This window comes from Grampus griseus, assembly GCF_964374135.1.
Source record: "Grampus griseus genome assembly, chromosome: 20".
NCBI lineage: Eukaryota > Metazoa > Chordata > Mammalia > Artiodactyla > Delphinidae > Grampus > Grampus griseus.
Genome location: NC_139014.1, coordinates 58,257,843 through 58,285,232, shown reverse-complemented (window position 1 = coordinate 58,285,232; position 27,390 = coordinate 58,257,843). Strand labels below are relative to the sequence as shown.

The 27,390-nt window shown below is 39.8% G+C and overlaps 1 protein-coding gene and 1 long non-coding RNA gene across 2 annotated transcripts; one reads left to right on the top strand and one right to left on the bottom strand.

The window, feature by feature from the left end:
- Positions 1-728: 728 nt before the first annotated feature.
- Positions 729-11,770, bottom strand: LOC309838205. Its single transcript, XR_014298330.1, has 3 exons — positions 11,466-11,770; positions 10,061-10,124; positions 729-1,206 (listed from the first exon to the last, which is right to left on the bottom strand). It is a non-coding gene; the product is annotated as an uncharacterized lncRNA (long non-coding RNA).
- SLFN11 (schlafen family member 11) lies at positions 8,584-26,121 on the top strand (the record flags this gene model as incomplete). The annotated part of the gene is made up of 5 exons (XM_082679225.1): positions 8,584-8,620; positions 19,399-20,462; positions 21,379-21,507; positions 23,956-24,679; positions 25,338-26,121. Exons 2-5 carry the CDS (start codon positions 19,400-19,402, stop codon positions 26,119-26,121), a joined length of 2,700 nt encoding a protein of 899 aa, XP_082535351.1. The 5' UTR covers positions 8,584-8,620; position 19,399.
- Positions 26,122-27,390: the final 1,269 nt, after the last annotated feature.

The window sequence follows — 27,390 nt, the reverse complement described above, 5'->3', positions numbered from 1 at the left end:
CTAGAGAAAGCCCACACGCAGCAACGAAGACCCAATGCAGCCATAAATAAATAAATAAATAAAAGTTGTCCGGATGATTCCAATGTGCCACCAGGGTTGAGAACTCATGAATCTTTCTTCTAGTCTGTTCTTTCTGGCCCCAAATGTATGTGTACAGATTTCTCTTCCCATTAGACTGTGAGACCCCTGACAGTAAGGATGGCACTTACACATCTTTATTATTTCCCTGAAAGTAACTAGTGCAGCACCTTGAACATGGCAGGTGCTCAGTAATTATTTACTGAATGGACTTGCTGCTTTCAGAAAATCAGAATCTACTAGGACAATGCTTCTAGCCAATAGAATGAATATCTAATTTTGGAGACTTCAAAGAGGTCAGTGTGGAGAATAATTAACACTGCCATAATGGAGAATAAGAGAATAAAGGAATTTAAACTGTTTTTAGGCAACAGCTAAAGGTCCATGTTGATGGAAGTTTGTTAGATTTGAGTTTGAGATTAGGAACTGGTGGAGACTAAGAATAAATGGCTAACTTGAATGTGCTTAGAATTCTACATTTTTCCTACAGACCCTTAATATAATAGATAAAACAATTTGTTTGGTGAAATAACATGCCTGCTGTGAGAAGCTTCTAAAACTTACTTTAAAAAAGAAAGGTACTATATTATGTAAGTTTGAGAAATGGAGAGAGGCAAAATAAACAGTTCTTAGCCACTTGTTATCCAGTCATGATTTTTTTCATTTTTGCTTATTTATTTCTATTCTTTGTTGACTTGCAAAAAATATTTTTACATAGTTATGATCAAGTTGTACAATCAATTTTATATCCTGTGCATGTGTTTTTTCCATGTAATCTTTTTGTGAGGCACTGTTGTAGACTGTATAATTCTTCCCAGTACTTCATCACTCCCTACACCTATACCATGTGTAGTTCCTGAGATTACAGCTGGAGTATATTTTCCACCCCCTTGATGTCAGCTTGGCTGTATGACTTTATTTAGCCAATGAAATGTTAGTAGTTGTGATGTGTACAGAGGCTTTACCCATTTCAGTGCTGGGTCTGCTCTCTTGGGCTTCTGCTACCACCTTGTGAAGATGATGTCTTGGGCAGCCCACTAGTCACGGAGGAATGAGAGATGTGAACTCAACTCATGGCTGGAGCCAAGTTCCACTGATCCCGACAAGATTAGCCAAAATCCAGCTGACCTGCAAATGCAGAAGTGAGAGAAAAAGACTTATTGTATGACTGAGATTCTAAGCTTGTTGTTTGTTTTGCAGCAGTAGCTGACTAATGCAGGCATTTCCCCATGTTGTAGTGTAGTCTTCAAAATGATCATTTTTAATGGTTGCACAATATCCCAGAAGATTATACAAAATTTCAGTAATCATCCTCCTAATAATTTGGGTAACTAGCAATTTTACACTATTAAAATCAAGCCAGGCACATACTCTACTCAGGCATATGACCTTTTCTTTCCTTGGTATATTTATGAATCCCCAGAGGTGAGATGACTGGCTCAAAAAGGTGACCTTGATAAAAGATTCACCTTATTCGTACTGTACATAACAACATTCAGATTTGTTGCCTTAAACAAGAGAACAAAATGCTGACCAGGTTTTGATGACAAAAGAGGCACTGGCATCTCAGAAACAGGTGGCTCAGAGCACGCTGTCTGCATGCAGAGTAAAACCAAGGCCCATCACCATAACCCAGAACCTCAGAGGAGGAATCTAACTTGGAAAATTACAGATGGGAACATGAATTATGTAACCTTAACATTATATGTAAATAAAAAGCTCTCATCACTTGAAACCAATGTAGGGTGTTATCCCAGAGAAAAGAAAAGGCAGGATACCTCTAATCATCAATAGAACTCTTTTTTTTGGCCGCACTGCGTAGCTTGCGGAATCTTAGTTCCCCCGACCAGGGAGCGAATTCACGCCCCCTGCAGTGGAAGTGCGGAATCCTAACCACTGGACCGCCAGGGAATTCCCATATAGGACTTGTTTTGAAGAAAGACTGTGCCATCTATGAAATGGAAAGAGGAAGAACCAGAGAGGTAAACTAGATTTCTTATGAAGCTGAGCTGCCTCAGTTTCCCCATGGTTTGGGAGAGGCTGAACATCAAATTATTTTCAAGAAGCTTCAATTTCAAATAAACACAAAATTTATAATAACCGTATGTTTCTATTTACTGAGATGTTACTACAACCAGCTACTATCTGCTAATGCTTTGTGTACATTCTCACAACAACTCATATGAGGTATACCACACACGTTATCACCACTTCATAGATGGTAAAACTGAGGCGCAGAGAATTTAATTTTCTGAAAGGCACATGTCTAGTAAGTGTCCAAGCTGGATAAATATAACATTTAAATAGATTTAGTCATCTCAACTCTGAGAATGTAGAAATACTCTGAAGATACTCTCCAAAGGCGAGAATACTCATGTTTGCTAACAGGATCCTTGGTCAAGCTCTCAACTCTAGAAAGCATTGGCCTCCACTGCAAGTGAAAACAGCTGAGTAGTCTATACTGTTTCCTATACTTAATATCTGTCAGTTCTCCCAGAGCCTCCTGATCGTTCTAGAAAAATCTGAATTTCTTCTTCTGCAAAGCTCAGGATCAGACTCAGGTCATATTCCTGACCTGTCCAAAGTCAGGGACTCCTAACATGGACTGGCAAATCCCCTCCGAGGCTGCTGCATCTTGGCTTCTCCCAAGATTTAGTGTAAAATCCCCATTTTCCTCCTTTTTGCAAAGTCCTTTTGTGGGGGGAGGGGAGAAATATACATCTATCTTGCTCGTTTTCAAATGGAATGGGCATTTAAAAGTTCCAGAGACAATGTTTTCCTTCTGAATCTACCTCATGCACAAGCGGAAGGAGACTCAAGCTGCCTCTTAGTTCAGTATCTTCAGCTGACAGAGGTGACATGATTTTGAAATAAATGGGATCAGTTTTCAATTTTGTTCCTTCTTTCATTCTCAGCCTAAAATGGAAGTGAAGAATGAGGAATTAGGACACAGCCACTATGTTCATCCTCTTTTTATTGTTTATTGTTTCAGAATCATCTCAGACCATTTGCATTTAAAGTCCACCTTCACCTCTGCTTTAATCAGGGAAAGTTGTCTTCTTTGCCCAATTATACAGCTTGGAAGAAGCATGTCTTGGGTGGGGGGGGAATGAGGGAAGCACGGGCTCCCTTCCAAGACAGCCAGATATGACAAATAAACCCCATCAGTCAATGGCTAATACATCAAAATGCCTCTACAGCTCCATCCCTGTATCCTCTGATATCTAAGATTATAGCTAACATATAGTGAGTGCTTACTATGTGTCAGATACTGTGCAAAATGTTTTAAATACCTTATATCTTTTCTCATCCCCTCAATCTTTGAATTATGTATAGCAGCCTCAAGCAAGGTAGGATAAAGTCCTGTTAAGAGCTTGACTCCTAGGGTCAGATTGACCAGAGCTTTGAATTCCAACCGTATTTCTTAATCGGCTGAATGACCTCAGGCAAGTTAATTTCCCCCTTTAAGACTCAGCTTTCTCATTTGTAAAACAGAAATAAAATTCATACCTATGCCTTAGATAAAGATGAAGGTTGAAATAAATAATATATTTAAATAAAGCCTGGCATATGGAAGGCTCTCAATAAATTTTGGCCCTGATTAGCTTTAATTTACAGTTGAGGAAAATGTGCCTTGCCTGAGACCACCTAGTAAATTCTGAACCCAAGATCTGAACCCATGTCTGCCTGACTCCAAAGTCTACTTTAGCCTCTTTGCTATTCTGCCTTCCTGCACGTCAAAGTTAAATGCATGAGTCTCCATGTTAACAGTAATTTATTTGCTTTGATATGGAGACTAGGATTGGATATACTCGGAATATTTGTGATATTAAGCAACATGGCTCTTGTTAGCTTCTAAAACTTTTCTACAAAATCTGTATGATAACAAAAATGACTCACATAACAGAAATGTTTAGGGAAAAGTGATTTCTACAGTAAGAAACTTTAAAAATATACCTTTCATAGGGGCTTCCCTGGTGGCGCAGTGGTTAAGAATCCGCCTGCCAATGCAGGAGACACGGGTTTGAGCCCTGGTCTGGGAAAATCCCACATGCTGCAGAGTAACTAAGCCCGTGCGCCACAACTACTGAGCCTGCGCTCAAGAGCCTGCGAGCCACGACTACTGAAGCCCACGTGCCTAGAGCCTGTGCTCCACAACAAGAGAAGCCACCGCAGTGAGAAGCCCGCACACCACAATGAAGAGGAGCCCCTGCTCGCCGCAGAGAAATGCCTGCGTGCAGCAACGAAGACCCAACACAGCCAAAATTAAAATAAATAAATAAATAAAATAATTTAAATATATATATATCTTTCATTATGAGATCTATATAATGACATTACAGAAAGATTAAAAAGTAGAGAATGACAATGGAATATTACTCAGCCATAAAAAGAAACGAAATTGAGTTATTTGTAGGGAGATGGATGGACCTAGAGTCTGTCATACAGAGTGAAGTAAGTCAGAAAGAGAAAAACAAATACCGTATGCTAACACATATATACGGAATCTAAAAAAAAAAACAAAGGTTCTGAAGAACCTAGGGGCAGGACAGGAATAAAGACGCAGACATAGAGAATGGACTTGAGGACACGGGGAGGGGGAAGGGTAAGCTGGGACGAAGTGAGAGAGTGGCATGGACATATATATACTACCAAATGTAAAACAGATAGCTAGTGGGAAGCAGCTGCATAGCACAGGGAGATGAGCTCTGTGCTTTGTGACCACCTAGAGGGGTGGGATAGGGAGGGTGGGAGGGAGATGGAAGAGGGAGGAGATATGTGGGTGTAGGTATATGTATAGCTGATTCACTTTGTTATAAAGCAGAAACTAACAGACCATTGTAAAGCAATTATACTCCAATAAAGATGTTAAAAAAAAAAAAGTAGACAATGACAGGGAATTCCCTGGTGGTCCAGAGATTAGGACTCCATGCTTTCACTGCTGAAGGCCCAGGTTTGATCCTTGGTCTGAGGACTAAGGTTCCACAAGCTGTGTGATATGGCCAAAAAAAAAAAAAAAAGGTAGAGAATGAGAAAACTCCTTCCTACCGCTGTATCATACAGTTGCTTCCACTTTTGCTTATTCATTTCCAGTGTTAGTCCATCGGCAGATATATTTTAGCAAAGTTGTAATCATAGTATACACTGTGTTTTGCATCCTGTTGGGGTCAGTTGTTCTGGAGGCCCCTTCCCACTCTGCAGTTTCCCACTGAGACACTGTCCACATTACAGCCTAAGGAGGGGTGATTCCCGGCACAGCAGATCCTCTAATGTTCCAGTTGATTTCTTAGCCAAACCCACCTGAATTCACGCCTACAGAAAGAAAGATGATGATGGGCAAGTAAAAGATACAGAAGCTCTTCACCAAACTCCATCACATACGGAGGTAGGGGTGGAGTGAAGACATTTTAGGCAACTCAGCAACAGAGTAACATGATTAGGACAGACGCATTCTTCTCCCCTCATTTCCCCACAGGTCAGTGTGAGAAGCTGCCATTGGTGGTTGTGCCCTCCCTCAAGGGTGCCTGTTGCCAGGCACACAATGCAGGAGGTCTGTAAAACAGACTCTGTTCATTCAAAGCTACCTAAACAGTGTTGTCCAAATTTTCCTGATAAGAATCACCTGGTGTGGTTGTTAAAATTCCAGATCCTAGGCCCCTCTCAGCTTTAGGGCAGGGGCCTAAGACTGGAATTTGGAGATCATTTAGGAAACGTTGTATTGACTGTTGAAATGGGTGGAGACTGTGACTGAATTACAGGAAGAACACCCACTCACTACTTACAGTGCTACCCAGGAATGACCACAACATCCATCAGACTGAGCTTGGAGGAAGTACCCATGTACTTGTGTGGGTTTCAGAGCCAAATGTGACAAGGTTCAAATATAGCCTCAGGTACCCAAATGTGATCTGGGCAGGTTAACTGCTCTTTCTTACATAAAATGGAAATAATAATATAGCCATGTCTCAGACGGTTGTCATAAAGATTCAATGCTGTGTTCCATGTGCTTGGTACAAAATCCAAGTGTCGACAAACAGTAGCTATTAAACCACCACTAAATTCTCAGTGCCTGGCATGTGATGAAACACTGCTACTTAACCTTTCTGAAGCTTAGTTTCTTCCTAGGTATAAGAGATGTTGGGAAGGGGGAAATTTTCCCCCTACCCCTCGAGTTCTTTTAGCTGAAGATTGACACAAGACAAATTAACAGGAGAAAAAAAATTAATTAGAATGCAGAGAGGTCTCATAGAAATGCCTCCCCAAGCGACCAAAGAAGGCTGTTCATATAACATTTTTAGGCAGAGAAACAATTATTTGTGAAGATTTAACAAAGGGGTTTGTGCTTGGGGTAGCCGACTCAGGAAGGAACAGAGTTTGCTTATTCGGCTTTCTTAGCATTGAATTCCTTAACTGGTGATAAGGATACTTTCTAATCTCCTGGTATAGGGAGGATACTTTGACACGGGAGATTTCTTTTCTACTTTCTGGGGGAAAACGGGGGGGTGGGGTGGTCAGAATGTTTTTTTTAATATCAGTCTTTCCCCCCCCACCTGTTTCTCAAGTAGTTTTCACTCAGAATAATCAATATGCCATTGTGGCATATCTTGGGGCAGCCTACTCTGAACCCCAACACAGGGGTACTATGAAATGCTGGCCTAATACTAAATCCTCTGTAAATGGTGGCTGTTAAGACATGCCCTGGAGATTAGATAGTAATAATATATCAGTGTTTATTTCCTGACTTTGATGACTGTCTTGTGGTTATGTAGAATAATGTGTTCAGGGATAATGGGAAATCAGGTTAGTAATTTACTTTCGAATAATTCAAGAAAAAGTTATTTACAACTGTACTTGCAAATTTTCTGCCAGTTTGAAATTGTTTCCAAATAAAAACATTATACAAAAATGTACACTATTAATAATGTACTATTTATAATATAATATGTACTTCTTTGATTTTCATTTCTGATATAAACCAAGATACCTTGTAGAGAGATAAGAGAAAAATGTGAAGAAATGGCAATAAATCCAATTGTTAATTACTAAAAAACAAAAAGACATCCCCTGGACCCTGCTGAGTTTTTCTCACTGGACACGTCTCAGGTATAACTTTTTAAAAAAATGCTGTGTCTCTGGGACAATTTGTGGGATGTATTGCTTTTGTGCAATCAGATAATTACCTGCTCTGTTTGCCACATGTAGGCAATGTCATGAAGTGATAATGCTCGCCATATTAGAACCAGATTTGGTACAAACTGGATTTGTGTGGCAGTCTGTAATAGTAGTAATTTCTAGAACAATTCACCATGAATAGTGAGCTGAAAGATTGTAACAATGGGAGACAGGAAATATGGGAGTCCAGTAGTTCCCGAACCTGGCTGACCATAGAATCACCTGGGAATCTTAAAAATACAGATTCATTGTTTGCTGCATCGTGTCTGGGGAGAAGCCTGAGAACCTGCTTTTTTTGTTTGTTTTTTTCTCTTTTTAAAAAATTTTTAGTTTATTTTTTATTATTATTTATTTATTTATTTTTGGTACGTGGGCCTCTCACTGTTGTGGCCGCTCCCGTTGCGGAGCACAGGCTCCGGCCGCGCAGGCTCAGCGGCCATGGCTCACGGGCCCAGCCGCTTCGCGGCATGTGGGATCTTCCCGGACCAGGGCACGAACCTGTGTCGCCTGCATCGGCAGGCAGACTCTCAACCACTGCGCCACCAGGGAAGCCCTTTAGTTTATTTTTATTAAAAAAAAAATTTTAGAATCTGCATTTTTAAAAAGTGTGCTGAAAGGTTCTGATGAGCAGCCAAGACTGGGAACTAATTATTTGGTTGTAGTGTAGAACCTGATAGTTGACGTTTTTTCTTTCCTTACTCATTTCAAAGATGTCTATCTTGATTAAACACATTGCCAGCCACCTCCCGGCAATGAGGAGGCTCTTTTGTTTTTGTGAGCTTGGTTGATTTCATAACTGACCATTTGGGTTACTGGACTTTCTTTGTGTTTTGTCTTTTTTTTTTTTTTGCAGTACGCGGGCGTCTCACCGCTGCAGCCTCTCCTGCCACAGAGTACAGGCTCCGGACGCGCAGGCTTCGGACGCGCAGGCTCAGCGGCCATGGCTCACCGGCCCAGCCGCCCCGAGGGAAGAACCCGCGTCCCCTGCATCGGCAGGCGGATTCCCAACCACTGCGCCACCGGAGAAGCCCCTGTGTTTTGTCTGTTTTGGTCACACGGCTTGTGGGATCTTAGTTCCTGACCAGGGATTGAACCCAAGCCCTTGGCAGTGAAAACACTGAGTCCCAACCACTGGAGCGCCAGGGAATTCCCTGTGGGTCGCTGTTTTTCGCTTTTTTTTTTTTTTTATTTCTTCCTGTTTTAAATTCCCGCCCTTATGTTTCAAGTTCACCAATAGGGAGCCCGCCAAACTCTAAGCTCCCATCCTCCACCCCAGAGAAAGCGGAACCCCAGGCCAGCATGTTCTCTTTTTCTCTCTACCCACAACCTCGCTGTGTGGCCCCAGGTCCGCTGTGTATTTCCAGATCCTGTAAGTAATAACCCTTTATTTTTTTCAAAGGTTCCTGATGGTTATTGCTGAAGGGTGTCTCGCAGTCATAATAAGAACTAGAAGGGCCAGTCAATTCCCTTTGGTGCACGACACCTTTTCTCAATATTAAAAATTATTGCTGGGCTTCCCTGGTGGCGCAGTGGTTGAGAATCCGCCTGCCGATGCTACGGGACACGGGTTCGTGCCCTGGTCCGGGAAGATCCCACATGTCGCGGAGAGGCTGGGCCCGTGAGCCATGGCCACTGAACCTGCGCGTCCGGAGCCTGTGCTCCGCAACGGGAGTAGGCCACAACAGTGAGAGGCCCGCGTACAGCAAAAAAAAAAAAAAAAAAAAAAGATTGCTAAGTCTATATTGTAATAATTTTTGCAGTCTATAAGGATGGCTACCCAAAAGAAACCAAAAAAGAGCTCCAGGGGACTGTGATTTGTGTAGGCTGTAGAGGGAAGCTGCAGATCAAAGTAGTAAGTAGAAGAAACTTAATCAAAACAATACTAACAGTATTAGCAGTCAAATCAATAACAGGAAACCCAGCAGCAGTTTCAACAGGATTTAACTGCAACTGTTGGGCTTATAGAGGCTACCAGAAAAATTAAGTGAGAAGGTCAACGAGATGCACTGCTTAATTACCTATCTGACTCTAGCACTGCTTTCTTTTCCTTATTGCATTAAACATTTCTGGAGTAATACAGGCATAATGTACAAAATAACAATTTCTCCTCCCCTTACCATCTTCCTTTCCAATTCCACTCCCCAGGGTGAAATCCTTAATAATAGTTTGATGTGTATCCAAACAGGTTTTTCTGTAGCCTTGTTCTCCAAGAAGTTTAAAGTTTCAAGCCAGAACTAACTCACTTTTCACCTACTTATTAAAAGGACAAATTTCTATTGATAGAAAGGCAATATTCAGCCCCCCACCCCCCCCACCCCCACCCCCCGGCCCTTGAGGCTGGAAAGACAGCCACTAAGAGGCAAATGCCTTCTAATTAGTTTTCTGAGAAACTGAAACCTAAAAGACAGAAGCATGTTTACCTTTGGTTTCAGGAAACCAGGTTTAAAAAGGCGGGGAACATTCTTGTTTCCCTTCTTAAGGAAATAAAAATTTCTTCTGGGCTTGCTTTTGTTAAGCTGCAGACACCCAAACAGGTCAGGACTCAGGTGTTTTCAGCACCCAGACCCTAAGGAATCTTCTAATTCGCTAGGTAGGTAGAGACTACCTGGAGAGACCTGAGCCATGCCTGTTCAACAGAAAAGATGGGCTGAAAAAACGACCACAGAACCCTAAGATAAAAATCCACCCTGCGGCTAGAGACCCTTCCAGATATATCTACTTTAGGCAAGAGAGGCTGAGGTGGACCTGTTATGCCCACATTTTTCTTAAGTGAAATGGACAGGAGAACTGGCCCTTAGATGGGACTCACCTTCTAGCTGAGGCCAGGGATGCAGGATTCCAGCCAGACAACCTGACAGAGGTCTGAGACAGTGCTGTAGAGAGTTATAAGGTGGACTGATCAACGAACTATCTGGAAACAAACTTTCAGATGGGACAGGGAGGAGCTAGAGTCTTGGTGGGAAGGGGTGACTGTGACAAAGGATTCTTTGTCAGGTACCCAATTGGTTGATCTCTACGGAAAGGGTTTTCTTGTTTTTCATAATGTATACACTTTCATTTTCAGAAAAAAACTTTAAAATATATTGACCCGGAAGCTCTGACCTAGTTGGATTTTCCAGGTTATTTTTTGCAAGTGTGTCAAAAATTCATTTCGTTATTTTGTTTACCAACATTTATTAAAGCACTGGAAAATAACTTGCCCAACTTTATTTTTTATTTATTTATTTTTTTAATAGAAAGTTCTCTAAGTCTTTTTATTATTATTACTGAGATATAACTGACATGTAACACTGTATTACTTTAAGGTATACAGCACAATGATTTGATATATGTATATATTGCAAAGTGATTACTACAAAAAGTTTAGTTAACATCTGTGACCACACATAGTTACATTTTTTTCTTATGATGAGAACTTTTAAGATATACTCTTTTAGCAACTTTCAAATATACAGTAAAGTATTCTTAACTGTAGTCACCATGCTGTGCATTATATCCCAGGACTTATTTATAACTGGAAGTTTGTACCTTTTGACCACCTTAACACATTTCACCCTCCCTTCCCTCACTTCTGGCAACCACCGATCTGTTCTATGAGTTCAGTTTATTGTCATTTTTTAAGATTCCACATATAAGTAAGATCATACAGCATTTGTCTTTCTGACTTATTTTACTTAGCATAATACCCTCAAGGTCCATCCATGTTGTCACAAATGGCAATATTTCCTTCCTTTTATGGTTGAGTAATATTCCATCATATATACACACCACATTTTCTTTATCTACTTATGGACAATTAGGTTGTTTCCACATCTTGGCTATTGTGAATAATTTTTTTTTTATTTTCATTGGAGTATAGTTGCTTTACAATAGTGTATTAGTTTATACTGTACAGCAACTTCCCAACTTTAACAAGTTGCTTCTTCTAATCTTTTTGGAGATAGGGCACGAATGAATGTAAAATTAGGAATAATTCAGCAAGTGGATGGTTGAGAAATTTACCACTCTATAATAGGAAAAAAATCATCTGTGATAATAGATACTTATTTTCCTAGACACAGGCAACACCTACAGATATTCTGGGTATCTTGCAGACATCAACTGCCATACTCATTTTTACAACATAAATATGTTTTTATTACTGCAGCCATAGATGTAAGATGATTTTTTAGACCCAAATTAAATGAGGACAAACTACTAGAGAGTATACTTACAGCATTGATGTGGGGAAAAGAAATAAGTCAGAGAAGGTCATCTAATCCTGAGCAGGTCATAACTTCTCTGGTTTGAGTCTTCATCTTTGAAATACAAGATAGCATAATGCCTGGGGCAGACAGAGCCAGGTCTGAGGTTGTGGGTCTCCTCTGTCCAGGGTCTGATTGTTTGTTTGTTTGTGGATTCCAATTTTCTCAGCCCCGGGGACTCATAACCCTTCCCCATTCCATTCTTCCCCTTGGGCCCACACGCAGAGGCTCTGCTTCTCAGACTAGCTTTTCCCAAGCTGCGCGCGCACGCACGCTCAAGAAACCCGCCCGGTTGGGGGCAGGGAAGCAGGAAAAGACAAACCAAAACGCCAGGTGGGGGAGGTGCAGGGCGCAGGCGCAGAGCCGAAGGGCAGGAGTGCTCAAGTGCGAGCAGTGAGCCCGGGAGGGAAGGACGCGTTTGTGCGTGTTGAGCGCGGGAGAGCGGGACTCGGGGGGGGGGGGGTGTGTGTGTGTGTGTGTGTGTGTGTGTGTGTGTGTGTGTGTGTGTGTGTGTGTGTGTGTGTGTGTGTGTGTGTGTGTGTGTGTGTGTGTGTGTGTGTGTGTGTGTGTGTGTGTGTGTGTGTGTGTGGTGTTACCTTAAGACTCTAAGATTATACACTAGTATGTGTGTGTGTGTGAGATGTTACCTTAAGACTCTAAGATTATACACTAATATGTATAAAATAAATAACTAATGAGAACCTGCTGTATAGCACAGGGAACTCTACTTAGTGCTCTGTGGAGACCTAAATGAAAAGGAAATCCAAAAAAGACGGGATGTATGTATACATATGGCCGATTCACTTCGCTTTACAGTAGAAACTAACACAACATTGTGAAACAACTATACCCCAAGTAAAAAATAAATTAAAATCCAAGAATTTCGTGAAGAAAAAAGACTCCAAGATTAAAGACTCAGGGGTGTGTTTGTGTGTGTGTGTGTGTGTGTGTGTGTGTATGTGTGTGTGATGTTGCCTTAAAACTAAGATTAAAATACCCCCCTGCTACTCTTCTTAAATAATGCTTCTCTAGAGTACTTTGTAAATATATATTATCAAACAAATGTTTGTATTTATTGAGATAATTTTGACTTTCTATTAATGTTCCTATGACTTTTTTATTAATTAATGGTTTTTCTTGTATTGTCTAATCTTGTATTCTGGGCTAAACCCAATTTGGGTCTGTGTGTGTGTGTGTGTGTGTGTGTGTGTTTAATAATAGCAATAATAATAAACTTTAAGTACAAAAAACAAATCTAAAAAACTTCTTTTGTTATCCCCAATTTTTGTTACTCCATCACCTCAAATTGACAACTGCTGGCATCTTGCCATAGTTACTTCAAGCTTTTAAAAAATTCAATAAGTAAAATATTGTAGATAAGTTTGAGGTTCTCTTTGCCTTCTATTTCCAGTTTCATTTTTCTCTCCTTTTCTCAGAAGCAACCAACATTCTGAGTTACTGTATATCTTTTACACTATTTTTTTTTTTTGTGGTACGTGAGCCTCTCACTGTTGTGGCCTCTTCCGTTGCGGAGGACAGGCTCCGGACGCGCAGGCTCAGCGGCCATGGCTCACGGGCCCAGCCGCTCCGCGGCATGTGGGATCTTCCCGGACCGGAGCACGAACCCGTGTCCCCTGCAGCGGCAGGCGGACTCTCAACCGCTGCGCCACCAGGGAAGCCCTCTTTTACTCTGTTTTTAACACACACTGTTTTACACACACACACATACAGGAATAATATGTAATATTGTTGTGTGCATTTTTAGCTTATTTAAATTGTTTAATATTATATGTATATTTCTGCAACTTGATTTTTTAACTCTACATTTTGTTTCTGATATCTGTGTCATTGTGTGTGTGTTTTCGTTTATTCTCTTCAAGTGGCTCACAATACTCCTTTCAGCAAATATTACCACGTTTCATTTCCTTATTTCATTATTGATGGACAGTTAGGCTATTTCCAAAATTTGGTGTTACAGACAGTGCTAAAATGACTGTTCTTGTCTCCTTGCACACATTGTTTACCTATTCATCTGTTGAAAAACATCTCGGTTGCTTCCAAATTTTGGTAATCATGAGCAAAGCTACTATAAACATTCATGTGCAGGTTTTTGTGGACATAGGTATTCAACTCTTTGGGGTAAATACCAAGGAACACTATTGCCAGATCATATGGTAACAATATGTTTAATTTTGTAAGAAGCAACTAAACTGTCTTCCAAAGTGGCTGTACCATTTTTCATTCCCACCAGCAAAGAATGAGAGTTCCTGTTGCTCCACGTACTCATCAACTTTTGGTGTTGTAAGTGTTTTGGATTTTAGCCATTTTAATAGGTATGCTGTGGTAGCTCATTGTTGTTTTAATTTGCAATTCCCCAATGACATATGATGTGGACATCTTTTCACATACTCCTTTGCCATCTGTGTATCTTCTTTTTATTTTTCTTTCTGGCCGTGAGTATGGCTTGCAGGATCTTAGTTCCCCAACCAAGGATCGAACCCAGGCCCATAGCAGTGAAAGCGAGGACTCCTAACCACTGGACGACCAGGGAACTCTCCCATCTGTATATCTTCTTGGTGAGGTGTCTGTTCAGATATTTTACCCATTTAAAAAATTGGGTTGTTTGTTTTATTGATGAGTTTTAAGAGTTATTTGTATGTTTTGGATACCAATCCTTTATTAGATATATGTTTTAAAGAAATTTTCTCCCAGCCTGTGGCTTACCTTATCATTTTCTTCAGTGTCTTTCGCAGAGCAGAAGTTTATAATTTTAATGAAGTCCAACGTATCAGTTCTTTTCATGAATCATGCTTTTGGAGTTGTATCTAAAAAGTCACTAACTACCAAACCTAAGGTCACCTAGATTGCCTCCTATGTCATCTTCTAGAAGTTTTATGGGTTTGCATTTTACATTTGGGTCTATTATCCATTTGAGTTAACTTTTGTGAAAGGTATAGGTCAGTATCTAGACTCATAGTTCTGCATGTAGATGTCCATTGTTTTCTGCACCATTTGTTGACAGGACTCTCCTTTATCCATTGAATTGCCTTTTCCCCTTTGTCAAACATCAGTTGAATATATTTGTATGAGGCTATTTCTGGGCTGTCTTATCTGTTCCACTGATCTATTTCATCAACATCACACTGTCTTTATAACTACAACGTTATAGTTAGTCTTGAAGTTGGTTTGGTCAGTCTTCTGACTTTGTTCTTTCAATATTGTGTTGGCTATTCTGGGTCTTTTGCCTTTCCATGTAAACCTTAGAATCAGTTTGTTGATATTCACAAAATAATTGCTGGGATTTTGATTTGAATTGCACTGAGTCTATAGATCAAATTGGGAAGCACTGATTTCTTGACAATATTGAATCTTCTTATCCATGCACATGGGACTATCTCTTCATTTCTTTAGCTCTCCTTTGATTTCCTTCAACAGAGTTTTGTCATTTTCCTCCTTAGAACTTGTATATGTCTTATTAGATTTATACGTAAGTATGTCATTTCTTTTTGTTGTTGTTGTTCTAATGTAAGTGACATTATGTTTTAAATTTCAAATTCCAGTTGTTCATTGCTGGTATATAAAAAAGCAATTGACTTTCGTATACTAATCATGTATTCTGCAACCTTGCTATAATTGCTAATTAGTTCCAAGGGTTTTTTTTTTGTTTTTTTGTGGGGTTTTTTTTTGTTGATTCTTTGGAATTGTCTACAGAGATAATCATGTCATCTGTGAATGCAGACAGCTGTACTTTTCCCTTCCCAATCTGTAAACCTCTTATTTCCTTTTCTTGTCTTAATGCATTATCTAGGACTTCCAGTACTATGTTGAATAAGAGTGGTGAGAGGGGATATGCTTGCCTTGTTCCTGATCTTAGTGGGAAAGTATCTAGTTTCTCACCATTAAGTGTGATGTTAGCTATAGATATTTTAAATAAATGTTCTTTATCAAGTTGAGGAAGTTTCCCTCTATTCCTAGTTTGCTGAATTTTAGAGTTCTTTATATATTCTAGATTTTGGATATTTGTCAGGTATGTGATTTGCAAATATATTCTCCCAGTCTGTAGCTTGTCTTTTCATTTCCTTAATAGGAGGTTTCGCATGGCAAAAGTTTTAAATTTTTGATGAAGTCCAATTTAATGATTGTTTTTCTTTTACAGATTGTGCTTTGGGTATCCTCTAAGAGCTGTTTATCAAGCCCTAGGTCCTGAAGAGTTTCCCCTATCTAAACCTTTTGTTTGTGCAGAGTTCTTTTTAAATAATAAAAATGCTAGGACCTTGGGATTAACATACACACACTACTATATATAAAATAGATAATCAACCAGGACCTACTGTATAGCACAGGGAACTCTGCTCAGTATTCTGTAATAAACTATATGGGAAAAGAATCTGAAAAAGAGTGAATATATGTATATGTATAACTGAATCACTTTGCTGTACACCTGAAACTAACACAACATTGTAAATCAACTATACTCCAATAAAACTTAAAATAAATAAATAAATAATAAAGATGCTAGTGCCTTGTCTAAAAAACAAAAACCAAATAAGCAAAAAGCAAAACAAACAAAAACAAAACTCTCCATCTTGTTAATTAATCAAATAATTCCTTTTTAATTTTCCAACTTCCGTCTGCCCTTCCATCTATTATTCCTTTTCTTTTGTGTTCCTTTGCAATCTGGTTCTTTTTCTAAGTTCTTTCAATGTTGATGAGAGTCACTCTGTTTAAATTTTTCTGTCTTACCAATATAGGGATTAGGGCTATGGGTTTTTCTCCACATATCGTTTAAGCCATATCATGGTAATCTGATGGACCCTAAACGATACATCTCCAGCAGTCAGATTCTTTGTGTCTCTCACAGCAGTTTGTGTGCCCACAGTGAGTGCTCATTGAATGTTTCCTGTGCTAAAAAGTTAATAAATGAAATGTTTCGATGGCATGCTTCAGTATATAATCAAGCAAGAGAGAAAAATGACTGTAGGTTGCAACACATCCCTAAGAGTTTTAAGAGCCCTCTCCTCACTATGGTACTGTTGAGTTTTACTGATTTGCTCAATCACTCCCAAATACAAGTGTTTTTTTGACATCAAAAATCTTAGAATCCACTGATCCCTCTTTTTCCCCATTTCTCAGATCCACCTTCTGCCCTGGCCATCTTTGTTTTCCACCCTATCCACCTAAGAATGCATAATCCAAAAGTTCAACCACTTTCTTACTAATAATCTAAATTCATATGCCCTACTCGCCTTTAAAAATTTTTTGGAGGCAAAAGTTTTCTTTTTTATGTCATGAATAATTTCAAACTTACAGAAAAATACAGAGAGCAATATAATGAACACCAATATGTCCACCACCCAGTTAATAGATGAAGTCAATTTTAAAACTTATTATGGAAACTTTTCAAATATGCACAAAAATAGAGAGAAGGAGAGAATAGGAGAGTGAATCTCCACTTATCAATCACCCACCTTCAATAATCATTGATCTTTTGCCAATAAGTGGTACCACTAACCACCCAGTTGCCCAAGCCAAAACCCACTTACTAAATTTTAATCCTTTCTCCTGATCTCTATCTGTTCAATACAGAGCCATGTTAATTTTATTTTATAAATGTCTCTCAGATATACTCACATCTCTTCATTCCCATGGCCCCAACTGTGGCCCAGGCTACCATCATCTCTCACCCGGATTACTGCAAAACCCTCCCTACTGGTTTGCTCCTCTCTAATTAGTTCTCCACCTGTAATTAATAATGTGCCCCCCCCTTAATAATTTATCATGCAAAAAAATTAACTTTTTGGGTGTGCAGCTCTATGAGTTTTAACACATGAATAGATTCATATAATTACAACCACAATCAGGAAACAGAACAGTTTCATCACCTCAACAAATTCCTTTGTGTTATCCCTTTGTAGTCACACCCTTCCCTCCCCATAACCCTTGGCAACCATGGATCTGTTCTTCTACATTAATGTGTCTTTTAAAATGTCTAGGGACTTCCCTGGTGGTCCAGTGGTAGAGAATTCGCCTTCCAATGCAGGTGACGCGGGTTCGATCCCTGGTCAGGGAACTAAGATCCCACATGCCGCTGGGCAACTAAGCCCGCGCGCCGTTACTGAGCTCGCGTGCCTCAGTGAGAGAGCCCACGTGCCAAAAACTACAGAGACCACACACTCTGGACCATGCACGCCATGACCAGAGAGAGAAAACCTGCATGCCACAACTAGAGAGAAGCCCGTGTGCCACAACAAAGAGCCCATGCCACAGCGAAAGGTCCTGCATGCCACAACTAAAGATCCAATGCAGCCAAATAAATAAATAAATAAAATAATAAAATGTCTATGTGTTCATGTCACTCCCTTCCTTAAAATCCTTCTTTGGCTTTCCACTGTTGTAAGCAGCAGCCCTTTTCTAACTTTCAGGTCTCCTCTTTCACCACTTCCCATCTCACATCCTCTGTCACTCTTTTTTTTTTAGCTCAGTGTAAACTTTTTTAAAAAATTTATTTTATTGGGGCTTCCCTGGTGGCGCGGTGGTTGGGAGTCCGCCTGCCGATGCAGGGGACGCGGGTTCGTGCCCCGGTCCGGGAAGATCCCACATGCCGCGGAGCGGCTGGGCCCGTGAGCCATGGCCGCTGAGCCTGCGCGTCTGGAGCCTGTGCTCCGCAGCGGGAGAGGCCACAACAGTGAGAGGCCCGCGTACAGCAAAAAAAAAAAAAAAAATTTATTGAAGTATAGTTGATTTACAATGTTGTGTTAATTTCTACTGTACAGCAAAGTGATTCAGTTATACATATATATATTCTTTTTCATGTTCTTTTCCATTACAGTTTAGCATAGGATATTGAATATAGTTCCCTGTGCTATACAGTAGGACCTTGTTGTTTATCCATTCTGTATGTAATAGTTTGCATCTACTAATCCCAAACTCCCAGTCCATTCCTTCCCGCCCCTCCCCGGCAACCACAGTTCTGTTCTCTATGTCTGTGAGTTGGTTTCTGTTTTGTAGGTAGGTTCATTTGTGTCATATTTTAGATTCCACATATAAGTGATATCATACGGTATTTGTCCTTCTCTGTCTGACTTCCTTCACTTAGTATGATAATCTCTAGGTCCACCCATGTTGCTGCAAATGGCATTATTTCATTCTGTTTTATGGCTGAGTAGTATTGCATTGAATATATGTACCACATCTTCTTTACCCATTCAACTGTCGATGGACATTTAGGTTGTTTCCATACCTCGGCTATTGTAAATAGTGCTGCAATGAAAATTGGGGTGCACGTATATTTTCAAATTATAGTTTTTTCCCGATATATGCCCAGGAGTGGGATTGCAGGATCACATGGCAACTCTATTTTTAGTTTTTTGAAGAACCTCCATACTGTTCTCCAAAGTGGCTGCACCAATTCACATTCCCAGCAACAGTGTATGTCCTCTGTCACTCTTAAGTTCTGGCCAGACTGAACATCTCTCTACCATTCCAATACACTAATCCCTTTGATGATTTCACGCCTTCCTACATACTTTTCACTCTGACTGTAATGCAATAACTCCTCCTAACCTCAGATTCCTTCACATGGCTAATTCAGATCTTAGTTTAAATGCCCTTTCCTCCAGGAATGCTTCCCTGTTCATATTAGGTTGATTGTTGCTGTTTGGTGCTTCCTTTCAGGGTATGTATCACACATTACTGCAATTACTCTATTCAATGTTTCTGTCCAGACTGTAAGCTCTGAGAGTCAGGGCTATGCTTATTTTTTATTTACCACTTAATTTCCAGCCCCCAGCACTTAGCAAGAACTCAATAAATATTTTTTAATAAATTAATAAATGCACTTTTGTGTACTATGCAATCTACTTCTTCATCAACATGATATGTATTTTAATGGTTTCAATTGCAGAATGAACATGGAGGAACATAATTCATCTTTGGTGGTAGAATCATCTTACCCAGACTTGGTCATCAATGTAGGAAAAGTAACTCTTGGTGAAAGAAACAGAAAGAAGCTGCAGAAAATTCAGAGAGAACAAGAGAAGGCAAAAGTCATAACAGCTGCATGTGCTTTATTAAACTCAGGAGGAGGAGTGATTCAGCTGGAAATGACAAACAACGATGAGCATCCTGTGGAGATGGGACAGGATTTAGAAGAGTCTTTGAGAACACTTATTCTGTCTTCAAATTTGCAGGATTTCTTCAAGACTAAGCAACAAGGGAGGTGTTACTACATTTTTGTTAAGTCTTGGAGCAGTGACACTTTCCCTGAAGACAGTTCCTTTAAGCCCCGCATTTGCAGCCTGAGTTCTTCGTTATACTGTAGATCCGGCACTTCTGTGCATCTCATGGATTCAAGAGAGGCATTCAGTTTCCTGAAAACCAAGAAAATAAATGCAGAAGTCTTGGGGAAAGAACCTTTTGGTAAAGTTGTCAAGGTTATACATCAAGACCTCCATAACTCGGATCCTACTTACCTAGTTTTCCAAAAAGACCAGCTTGAATATGGTGAAATCGTGCCTTTTCCCGAGTCTGAATTCATAGAGTTTAAGCAGTTCTCTACAAAACACATTCAAGAATATGTGAAAAACATAATTCCAGTGTACATCTCTGCATTTGCAAACACTGAAGGAGGCTATCTTTGTATTGGAGTCGATGATAGGAGTAAGAAAGTTCTGGGATGTGCTAAAGAAAAGGTTGACCATGATTCTTTGAAAAAGAAAATAGAAAACACAATATACAAATTACCTTGTGTCCATTTTTGCCAGTCTCAATGCCAGATAGATTTCACAGTCAAAATCTTGGATGTGTTAGCTGGGGGAGAGCTATATGGCTATGCTTGTGTGATCGGAGTGAAGCCATTCTGTGGTGCACTTTTCTCAGAAACTCCCTGTTCCTGGATGGTGAAGGACAAGCATATTTGCAAACTGACAACTCAGGAATGGGTAAGCATGGTGACGGACACAGATCCAGGTAAGATGGAGAAAACTCCCTCCCTGTCCTTTCTACCTCTTTGGAACCTGTATATTAAACAGGTTTCCCTCTGTTTCCTATGACTTTGAACTTCCCCCACACACTAAATTCTGTGTTTTTTGAATCTTCAAGTATCCTACTTTCCATACATGAGAAAATTTTGTTGGGTGATGAGAAGCCCAAATAAAGTATCTTATAAAAGGCAATTTCCTACATCAGATGAAAAGAAAATTGGGGATGATTGCCTTGCAGTGGTGTATTGGAACTGGCTCTTACTGGCTCGAGAGCCATCTGTTAACTTTTCAGGAATGTTTTGAGCCAGTTGTTAAACAGTCATTACTAAAAATTAAGTTTTATAAACTTACAGTTCAATAAATTGTATTTAAAACAAATTTAATAAATACAAAACCTAATGATTTACTACATTTTAAGATTATCTGTATGCATGAGGTTATTTACATCTACTGTATCTATATGATGGAAATACTATAAAATGGTGTATTACGGTGCATGTCTTCCCAACTCTGCATTTAGTCACATCATATTGGTAGCTTAAAATTGTCCATGGTGGGAATATTTACACCACAAATATATGCATAGATAGGTGTACTAAAAGAATGTGCTATGTACCATAAAAGAAATTCAAACAAAACGATATCCAGAAACAGAGGGTGAAGACATATTGAATGGGAAACACATTCAAACTTCCGAATAACATCTCTTTTATGATGGATTTGGCAACTTTCATATGCAATGAAGGCACTTGTCCATACAGGGTGAATGGGGTGTTATCTTGCCATTATGTCTCAAGTCATACCTAGACAGTCATATAATACACCCACTCATAAGGTCTTTTTCAGTGGTGAAGAGATGAACTAACATGTCAGAATAACATGAATTTCCCTTCTTTGTTAAGATTTTACATGGTTGTGCAAAGACTTTGAATCTCAGCTGAGTCTGTCTAGCGGGCCTCCTCTTAGCAGACCAGTGTACTCCAAGAAAGGCCTGGAACATAAGAAGGATCTCCAGCAACTCTTATTTCCAGGTAGTAACTACGGTTTGCCTACTTGACACCAGCCAGTTTCTATGTTAGGATAAGGGGAGATAAACTGTTATGTTTTATATCAAGGTGGAGCACAAAACAAATAAAATGAAAATCAATTACAACATCCATGAACATGTTTTGGGTTTAGGAGAAACAGTCGTGTAAAAGCGCGAAATCACGTTTCAGAACCAAGGACAGTGCCTGTCCTCTGCTCTCATCCTTTGCTCCCACCATGATAGGCTTTAGCTATGAGTCCATTGTTGTCCTCTTTCTACACTTCTGGAGAGGAAGAACCACTTGATCAACTCTATGAAGTAAATCAATGGCTTATCTGGCACTAGAATCTGATGCATAAACGTCCTATATGTGTGTAAATATCTATTGAGGACCATTAAGTTAATAAATAATGACTGCTCAATTTAAGATTTTATTTTTCACCTTACCTAATTGAGGTCTTTGCATTCGCTTGCATATCAAATTTATATTTTAAAAACTGTCCACAATAAACAGTATTAGATCCAAGAGTAAACATAAACATTGGTAATTACTCTCTAAACTCAGTAAACTCTGTTTTAGTAGAGCTTATTATCATGGAATAAATTATATCTAAAAACAAAATACTGGGCTTTATCCTCATAGAGTGATAACCTATTATTCTGGTATAAAAAAATCAATTTTCCAGGAATTGTACCAAACATTTGAGGAATAAACACTTCCAACACTATTTAAACTTTTCCAGAGCCATAGAAAAAGAATGAAAATTCCCAGGTTATTTTTAAAATGGGAGTAACAGTATTTGCAATACTTGACAGAGATAGCATAAAAAAGAAAAATTCAGACTAATCTTACTTGTGAATGAAGACGCAAAGACAGAACTCCAAGAACGAAAGGATGGATAAACATTAAGGGAGTTATTACTATAATCCATCATTTCTATACATTTATGCAGAAAAAATTTTATGATTGTCTTCTAATATACTGAAATGGTTTTGAAAAACATTAATATACATTTTGATTTTTAAAAGATTCCATAAAATATGAACCCATAGGGCTTCCCTGGTGGCGCAGCGGTTGAGAGTCCGCCTGCCGATTCAGGGAACATGGGTTCGTGCCCTGGTCCGGGAGGATCCCACATGCCGCGGAGCAGCTGGGCCCGTGAGCCATGGCCGCTGAGCCTGTGCGTCCGGAGCCTGTGCTCCGCAATGGGAAAGGCCACAACAGTGAGAGGCTCGCGTACCGCAAAAAAAAAAACAAAAAAAAAACCAACCCATAGATACTTTTCTTTAAAGATTTTTAAATTACTTTTTTAACATTTTTTTATTCAAAGTCACAAAAATTATAATCATCCTCATCAGTTCACTCAGTCCCATGTAATTAATTTTTTTAACTTGATCTTTTGTTAGCACTTTTATGAATTCATCAGTTTTCCATTAGAGTTCTGAAAATGCTTATTCATTCAGTTCAGCAGTATAGTCAATTACCAGAGACCTGTACTTGTCAGAGTCTTATCTATGAATTCCTTGAAGATGAAAACCTTTTATAGTAACATTTTTGCAAAAGCATCAGAGTACACCCAGAACTGTCTGTAAATGACAAAAGACTTAAAAATGACCACAGCTAATTATTTGATGAAAGTTCATAATAATGCAATTGACAAGGAAATTTAGTTATTTCTGAGATATATATTTTAAAGTAATAACTAGAATTATGCCTTATGACATTATAATAGAACATATAAGATTTTTAGGAATTTCATGTAATGTCTGAAACATTTATATTAACATATTTCTCTTGTAGACTCTTGTGATAGATGCATTATTACATAGATCTGTAAGTGAGTGATGCTTAAGGAGAGTTATCTCAGAGACTAATCTTAGGATCTCCCAGTGGAGGGCTGCACAGAGGTCCCTCCTAGTAAAGTTTTCATAGCTCCATCTTCTCCACAGATATTTAATGAGCACCTTCTTCCTGGGAGGGCTGATCCTACCTCCATCAATGGGGACTGTTAAGGGACACTTTGAGATTCAGGTGCTTTAAGAGTAGGAAGGGAAAGAGAACTAACATTTCTCAAGCAGCTACAATGAGCAGATACCTTTATGCTATTTCATTTATTCCTCACCATAAGAGATGTGCTATTTTTGTACATGTGGATTTTTGTTTGTTTTACAGATGAGGAAACAGAGTCTTAGAGAGGCTAAGGAATTTTCCAAGGTCATAAACGTAATAAGCACATAGGCTTAGATGAAGTGTGTCAGACTTTTCAAGGCTTCTTTTCCTTCACTGTGATATAATAATATTGGCAAAAGAATGTATACAAAAATAAGTAACATCATAATTAATAAAATTAATTATAATTAAGTGTAAGTATAGTAATTTTGATTAATTACAATTAATCATTAAAATAAATGTGATTTTTGCCACTAAATTTATAATTCTTTCCATATCTAGTGCTACCAGGACGTCTGCAGTGTACTCCCAAATCCCTCTGGAAGGAGCTGTGTTCACAGAATGAAGGTTTGGAGGAATTAATAAATATGCAAATATATCCATTCTCCCAGGGAATTTTAATCCTTTCTAGAAGCTGGGCTGTGGACCTGAACTTGAAAGAGAAGCAAGCAGTCATCTGTGACGCTCTGCTGATAGCATGGAACAGTCCCCCCATTCTCTACACCATTCTCAGGGAGCAGGATGCTGATGAGCAGTCCTATTGCACCAGCACCGCCTTCACTCTGAAGCAGAAGCTGGTGAACTTGGGGGGCTACTCTGGAAATGTGTGTGTCATTACCAAGGTCCTCCACCTGAGTCCTGAGAGCAATGCGGAGTCCTCAGAGGGTGCAGCATCCCTGATTGATTACCCCAGGTCCTATTACATTGCAAACACTCAGCAAATGGAAGCTTTGTTGCAGTCCCTCGTGATTGTCTTGCTTGGCTTCAGATCTTTCTTGAGTGACCGGCTTGGCTGTGAGGTTTTAAATCTGCTCACAGCCAAGCAGTATGAGATCTTCTCAAAAAACCTCCGCAAGAACAAAGAGTTGTTTATCCATGGCTTACCTGGCTCAGGGAAGACAATCATGGCCATGAAGATCATGGAGAAGATCAGGAATATGTTTCACTGTGAGGCAAATGAAATTCTCTACATTTGTGAGAACGAGCCTCTGAGGAAATTTATCAGGTAAGCAGTTGGATCTTCTTTTTTTTTTTTGGCCGCGCCCCATGGCTTATGGGGATTGAACCCAGGGCCACGGCAGAGAAAGCACCCAGTCCTAACCACTGGGCGGCCAGGGAAGTCCCAAGCAGTTAGATCTTATTGTCAGCAAATGAGGTTCAGTCTAAATTCCCTCCAAATCACCTTGTTCCTTTTTAAAATTATTATTATTTTCAATTTTTTTCCAATTAATTTATTTTTGGCTGCACTGGGTCTTCATTGCTGCACACAGGCTTTCTCTAGTTGCGGCCAGTGGGGGCTACTCTTCGTTGAGGTGCTCGGGCTTCTCCTTGCTGTGGCTTCTCTTGTTGCGGCGCTCAGCCTCTAGGGTGCCCAGGCTTCAGTAGTTGCAGCGCGTGGCTTAGTAGTTGTGGCGCACGGGCTTAGTTGCTCTGTGGTATGTGGGATCTTCCTGGACCAGGGATCGAACCCATGTCCCCTGTATTGGCAGGTGGATTCTTAACCACTGCGCCACCAGGGAAGTCCGTGAATCACCTTGTTCCTTGAGAGTAAGATGGTAAAATGATCTGTGACAACAGTATCGTGTTCATAGGAGTATGATAGAGTAATTTTCCTCCTTTATTGACTCAGAGAAAACCTGAATGTGTCTTTTTAATTTTTACAGTGACAAAAAAATCTGCCAGGCAGTGACCCGGAAAACCTTCATGAAAAATGACTTTAAAAAGATTCAACACATCATCATCGATGAAGCTCAGAATTTCCGCAGTGAAGATGGGGACTGGTATGGCAAAGCGAAAACAATCACTCAGAGAGACAAGGATTGCCCAGGAATTCTCTGGATCTTTCTAGACTACTTTCAGACCAACCACATGGAGTGCAGCGGCCTCCCTGCTCTCTCAGCCCAGTTTCCAAGGGAAGAGCTCACCAGAGTGGTCCGCAACGCATATCAAATAGCCGAATACTTACAACAGGTATTGCAGGAGGTCAGAAAAAATCCTCCACCTAACATCCCCCTTGGGTCCCTGCAGATGCTTCTTGAAGCTGAATGGGCTCAGGGTGTTGAGGGAACCTTAAATATTAAGAAAAACTTGCCTCTGAATAAAATAGTGACATATGTGGCAGACACTTGCAAGCTTCTCTTTGAAAGGGGCTATTCTCCCAAGGACATTGCTGTGCTTGTTAGCACCACAAGAGTTGTGGAGCGTTACGAGACGGAGCTCTTGAGAGCAATGAGGAAGATAAAGGTAGTGCACTTCACCAATGCGAGTAACATGTCAGGTGATTATATTGTGTTGGACAGTGTCCGAAGATTCTCTGGCCTGGAAAGGAACATTGTGTTTGGGATCCATCCAAAGACAGTTGAGCCAGCTATCTTACACAACATTCTTGTCTGTCTGGCATCCAGAGCAAATCAACAGCTACATATTCTGTGGCACTGTGACGTTTAGGAAGAATTCCAAACCAAAACAAGTTGAAGCGATTACTATGTAAATGTCCATAGGTGACAATCCGCTTGGTATTGGGAGAAACTTCTCTTTTCTGTTCATAGGTCAGCTAGAGATTTGGGCAGAGCTGACACACAGAATTTGGAACTTTCCCTCTCTGGCTCTCTCCTTTCAGGGATTCCTCCCCTACCTCCTTTCAGCAGCTATTATTGTCCCAAACTCTGTCCCCAATTCTTCCACCCAGAATAATAGTGGTTTTCTGAAGGAGATTTAACCACCCTGCACAGCACAGACTATGACCCACCCTGCGGTTAAAAACCATAAAAACAATATACTCGTCCTGTGGCCATTCTTTCTTCTAAGTCTGGACGTCCACAGTGCAATTTTTTGTTTTTTAAAATTTGTCCAGGGTTTATATTTATCTGCAGAAGGGTGGCCTGGTAGAAACTACCTTGGCCATACCAGAAGCAGAATTTTTGGTTCCTGAATTCTTGACATTTCTCTTTGCTATATTGATCCAGGACTTGGGAGATTCCCAAGATAATTCAAACTGTGACCAAGTGGGCCTTAATAATTTTGACAGAACAGAGAGCACTGATAAAATTATTTACTCCTTTAAAACTGTAATCTCCATTTTTTTTTTGCCCTCAGAATAACCCAGATCAAGCTTTAATTGTGATAGTAAGCATTAATTGTCACTTTACTGAGAAATTGTAGGCCATTAGAAAACAAAAATAAAGCTGTTTTCTCTGGCTTTCAGTGAGAGATAGCATTAGAAACCAAAATCTGGTTCTAAAGATACACATAGGCCATTAAGTAAACAGAGCTAGGAAAGATACAGCCTTTACAGATCAACTTCTCAACTCAGCTCTACGTATTGTTCTATAACATATCAACTTAAATTTTAAGTCAAGTACATTCTTGAACTGTATTTTTCCCCTTTACTTTTATATTTTGTTGGGCTACTGTTATGGACTGAATGTTTGTGTCCCCCTGAAATTCATAGGTTAAAGCCCTAACGTTTAGTGTGGCTGTTTTTGTAGATTTGTAAGGAAGTAGTTACAGCTAAATGAAGTCATAGGATGGGGTCTTGATCTCATAGGATTAGAGTCCTTATGAGAAGAGACACCCAAGAGCTCTCTCTGTCCCTCTCCCTGTGCACACATAAACAAAAGGTCATGTGAGCACAGAGAGAGATGGCGGCTACCTCCAAGCCAAGAGAAGAAGCCTCAGAATGAAACTAATCCTACTGACACCATGATTTTGGACTTC